Source organism: Syzygium oleosum, unplaced genomic scaffold (genome assembly GCF_021117445.2).
Source record: "Syzygium oleosum isolate NSW1041296 unplaced genomic scaffold, Sole_v2.1 Sole_v2.41, whole genome shotgun sequence".
Lineage (NCBI taxonomy): Eukaryota > Viridiplantae > Streptophyta > Magnoliopsida > Myrtales > Myrtaceae > Syzygium > Syzygium oleosum.
This window is the reverse complement of record NW_026607525.1, coordinates 751027-755859: the sequence shown is the minus strand read 5'-3', so window position 1 is coordinate 755859 and position 4833 is coordinate 751027. Positions and strand designations below refer to the sequence as shown.

Sequence of the window (4833 nt, the reverse complement as noted above, 5' to 3'; positions counted from 1 at the left end):
GGAACGAGACGCCGCGGAGTGGTATGGCGATAACTTGACTAGCATGTTGCGGGTGGAGGTTGAGGTTGAAGTTGAGCCGCGGGATTTCGGTTTCGAAAGGGCTATGATGTGTGGGTTGTGTGGCTAAATCGGTTTGTTTCGTCATTTGTGTCTGGCTCTACGGTTCGCGGCGAATTGCCACAAGTAGTTTGCACTTTTGTCTCGTTTTTATTTGGGTTATCATTTCTGGGCGGCATCTCGAGCACTGGCTTTGGTTTTAGCACAGGCACTAGATGATGGGTTTACCCCGAGAAGGTTAAATTTTATGGATTGGGAGGACGGCCTACAAGTGAAAGATAGCTTATCGACCTGAGATAGTGAGGGGAAACCATGGCATTCCATTCAATTTATCTCTTTCGAAGGCTATCCTCAACTCATACTATAATCTTTTTGTTTTCCTATGCTATACTATTTGTTAGCTCTTTGGTAGAGTTTCTCTATTTTCAGGGCTTGAAGATGGTTATAAATCTTTTAAATCAAATAAAGAGTGTGTGAAATCACGAGCTTTAAGTGTGACTGGAGCTTCAGTTTTCCGCATCGATAGACTTGTGTGTGCTCAATCTTGAGGCATACATTGCTTTGACTGTTCGATGTGTCTGATTTTAGGGTTCACTTGAATTGCCTGTATCAATTAATTATTGCCTCCCATCTTATGGTTTATTTGAACCATTTCAAATTCCAATAATCTCGAGAATGAAGTTGGCCCATTTCTCCTTTTTATTTGTATTTTCCCTTTGAATATCAGTATTTTAATCTTCACGATTTTCCTCTCTTCATTAGCTCTCAGGTGCAATATCTATATTTTCTCAATGATATTCAGTTTAAGGCTTGAATCTTGTAGCTGCTTGCAATAATCTTGTGAAAAAGGTGTTCACTTGAAAAACTTTTGAAGGCTTGGGGATTGTCCCCTCTACAATTCTAGTACATAGTACATTATGTTGTTCTTGTCAAACATCGTTACTCTCTGGTTGATGGTGAAGTTCAGCTTGGGACTTGGTTCAAATTTTAGCATAATTTTTTTTAACCTGAGTTCAGCTCCTTATTTTGCATGTTTCCACCAGTAGGCAAGCCCCTTACATAATTTGATATATGGACTATGCACCTTTTATGTTCTCTTTGATTGAATAGTGATTATCAAGTTTGGCTGGTGGTGTACTTCCTTTCTCAATAGCTTGAAACTAATGACATTAGGGTGTGAAATTCTCTGCTCAGGTACAATTTATGTTCTCTTTTGTAGATGTGCTCCTCTATTTAATTCTTGTTTGTTTGTTGAATCGCCATTACCAGCATTTGCCCCTGAAATTTCATCTATTTTACATAAATGGAATCCTCCAAATACACGTACATGGCAAAGTGGACTGAGCCGTTGACCGAATTGTTTGTAAGTCTGATGGTAGATGAGGTAAAAAAGGGAAATCGCACATCATGTACCTACAACATAGTAGGGTGGATTAACATTGAAAAAGAATTCAATGAACAAACACGACTTCACTTTAGTCTACCACAGTTCAAGAACAAAGCACAGAAACTGAAGAGACAATATGGTAGTTTTAAGAAGTTGCTTTCAACAACGGGATTTGGATGGGACAATGACAGCAAGAGGGTTGTTGTGGACGATGAAACTGTTTGGGCAAATCACATTAAGGTGATGTTACTTACTTAGGTCATCTTATTATTGTAACCTCAAATTTCAAATTTATAAAATGTTGAGTACTGCCTGACATTATTTTGAAAATGGCGCAGGCTAATACTGAATGGGTCAAGTTTAGGAAGGACAGATTTCCTTTGTATTCACAGCTTTGTGTTGTGTTTGGGGATACATACGCCACTGGGGAGTTTGCAATAGGAAATGCGCAAGGCGTGGCACCGTCGGAGGGTACAGGTGACAGTGGTGGTGGTGGTGACAATGATGTTCATGTCAACCTAAGCGAACCTGAACTGTTTTTCGAAACCCAAGCTGATGTGGAACAATTTAACGTGTCGGCGAGCCCACCTCCAAAAAGTCACATATTGGATAGGACTCCAAATGCCAAGAGGAGGAGAAAGAGCAATTCGCATTCATTTGACGCGACTTGCAAAGCCATTCAAGAGATGATCAAAGCTAAGACGGTTCAAACATCAAGTGCCTTCGTCACCTCACAGTCCTTAATACATGTGGACCCTTACTCTATAGCAACCGTGGGTGCTGTCCTAAATGCCATGCATGACTTGGACAAGGTTCTTTACATCAAAGCTATGAAACATGCTATCATTAATGCCTCTTGGAGAGAGGGCTTCCTGACATGTCTTCCCGAAATGAGAGTTGCCTTTATTGAGGCTATGGATGAGTAGTTGGGGGCTGTTGAGTAGTTGTTGGGTTATAGTATGCCGTTTTATGTTTGAGTTCATTTCGGCTTTTCACTTATGTATTTCAGACATTGACTTGTCTTTATGGCTATGCGTTTGTGATGATGTTGAGACTTTGCTTTAATGTGATTAGATTCCATAATTATCTATTGAGTGGTATTAAATTCCCAACATATCAGTTCAAATGTATTGGCTTCCCAACTGACATGTTGAGTTTGTCTTCTTCTTTCGCATGATAGCCTAGGTAATATGGAAGGGGGTCAAAGTAGCTGGTCTAATGATCAAGTAGCATCAAGTGAAACAATTGCATCAGGTGAACAAGACTTTGATGAGGATGAGTTGAAAATATTGTTGGCATGGTTGTGTACTGCTTGGTTGCATAGGTCCATGCACAGGACAGAACGTATTAGGGACAGTGTATTGACAGGACTCCAATGGGTTAGCGAGCTTCTTCATGGACATTCAAATAGAGTATACGAAGCATTTAGAACGGAGCGACATGTTTTTCTTAACCTTTGTGTTTTGCTCAAGTCAAGAGGTTGGTTGGCAAACAGTCGATATGTTAGGGTAGATGAACAGGTTGCCATGTTTTTATTAATGATTTGTCACAAGAACTCCAACAGAGCTTTATGTGAGAGATTCCAACGTTCAGGAGAGACTGTTAGCAAGTACTTTGCAGCGGTGTTGAAAGCTGTTTTGGAATTGGCGAAGGAGATTATCGTACCTCCTTCATTTGATGTTGTCCCAGAAGAAATTCAGATTGAGCCAAAGTTTAATTGTTACTTCAAGGTACGTTTTTCGTACATTTCCTTGCACCATTTGATTAGTTTTGCTCACAATCTTGTCTAATGTATGTATGTAATTAAATGACAGGGGTGCGTAGGTGCTATTGATGGCACCCATATTCATGCTACCGTACCTGAACATATGCAGCCACGATTTAGAGGTAGAAAAGGCACAACCACTCAAAACGTGTTGTGTGTGTGTTTCTTTGATATGCGATTTACTTTTGTGTATGCTGGTTGGGAAGGATCAGCCAACGATTGTCGGGTGTTGTCGGCCGCACTTGACACACCTCACCTACAGTTTTCTCGACCACCCGCAGGTGCTATTTTGATATATAATGAGTATTTGTGTTTATGATTTTGCTAGGATTGCATTTCATGATCAATCCATGAATACTTTGTTGTAGGCAAGTACTACGCCGTCGATTCTGGTTATGCTTCAAGTCCAGGATTTTTAACACCATTTAAAGGCGAACGGTATCATATACCAGAATTTCGACGAAGTGGGGGACCAACAACATCAAAGGAATTGTTCAACCACAGGCATTCTTCATTAAGAAATATCATTGAGAGATCCTTTGCGGCTTTAAAGAATCGTTTTTTTTGTTTTGAGATAGATGCCTCCATTTAAATTTGAAAAACAAACACAGATTGTAATTGCATGCTGTGCGATCCATAATTACATCATTGAGCAAGATAGGATGGAGAAGTGTTTGTCCATATATGGAGATCCGGATTATGTGTGTGAACCTACTGAACAAGGTACATATGATGTAGTAACGACCAAAGAGGGAACCGAGATGAACATTATTAGGAAATGTATTGCCAATAAAATGGCTAGGGATAATCATATGCCGAAGATTCCATGAAATTCGATTTTCCACTATTGTATTGTACTTCCATTATTATTATTATTCAAGGATTATTTGCTTTTTTTGCCTTTTGTAATGTAATGTTGTATTGTAGGATTCGTATTATGTGTAATTGAGGATTTGGTACCAGGTCTTCTTGTAATGACATGTTATTTTGGAATTTATGTTCTTTTTATTTGAGGATTTAAAAAAATGTACTAGATTTTGCCTCGAATATCATGCATTGTAGGTTAAGATAAATAATATTTTGCAATTGAGTTCGGACTATCTTTGTTGCGAAAATAGAATTGATGTGCCGTTATCAAATGAATTTTTGGTTTACTTTGAGTGAAATTTAAATTTTTTGAGGTGCCCGAAAAAAATCAAAAAATTAAAAATTAAAAAATTTGAAAACTCCACAGAATTGCTTAGAATACCTGTGGCCACCTACTTTGATTGAAATTTAAATTTTTTGAGATGGCAAAAAAAATCAAAAAATAAAAAATTTCACAACTTCACAAGATGGCTTAGAATACCTGTGGCCACTTACTTTGAGTGAAATTTAAATTTTTTTAGGTGCCCACAAAAAATCAAAAAATAAAAAATTTCACAACTTCACAGGATGGCTTAGAATACCTGTGGCCACTTACTTTGAGAGAAATTTAAATTTTTTTAGGTGCCCACAAAAAATCAAAAAATAAAAAATTTCAAACCTTCACAGAATGGCTTAGAATACTTGTGGCCACCCACTTTAAGTGAAATTTAAATTTGTGGCACCTCCAAAAATTTAAATTTTCACTCAAAGTGGGTGG

At 38.2% G+C, this 4833-nt stretch overlaps 1 protein-coding gene across 3 annotated transcripts; it reads left to right on the top strand.

The window, feature by feature from the left end:
* The first annotated feature begins 609 nt into the window (after window positions 1-609).
* LOC115669384 (L10-interacting MYB domain-containing protein-like) lies at window positions 610-3771 on the top strand. 3 transcript variants are annotated; one of them, XR_008815151.1, is made up of 6 exons: window positions 610-1684; window positions 1783-2148; window positions 2625-2698; window positions 3009-3174; window positions 3259-3331; window positions 3578-3771. XR_008815151.1 is itself a non-coding variant. In XM_056306131.1 (5 exons), exons 1-2 carry the CDS (start codon window positions 1361-1363, stop codon window positions 2368-2370), a joined length of 912 nt encoding a protein of 303 aa, XP_056162106.1. In that variant the 5' UTR covers window positions 610-1360; the 3' UTR covers window positions 2371-2698; window positions 3009-3174; window positions 3259-3331; window positions 3578-3771. The 3 variants fall into 3 exon arrangements, 2 of the variants coding, with proteins under 2 accessions (XP_056162106.1, XP_056162107.1); XM_056306131.1 differs by having other exon boundaries at window positions 1783-2698; XM_056306132.1 differs by lacking the exons at window positions 3009-3174; window positions 3259-3331; window positions 3578-3771 and having other exon boundaries at window positions 2625-2861.
* The last annotated feature ends 1062 nt before the right edge of the window (window positions 3772-4833 follow it).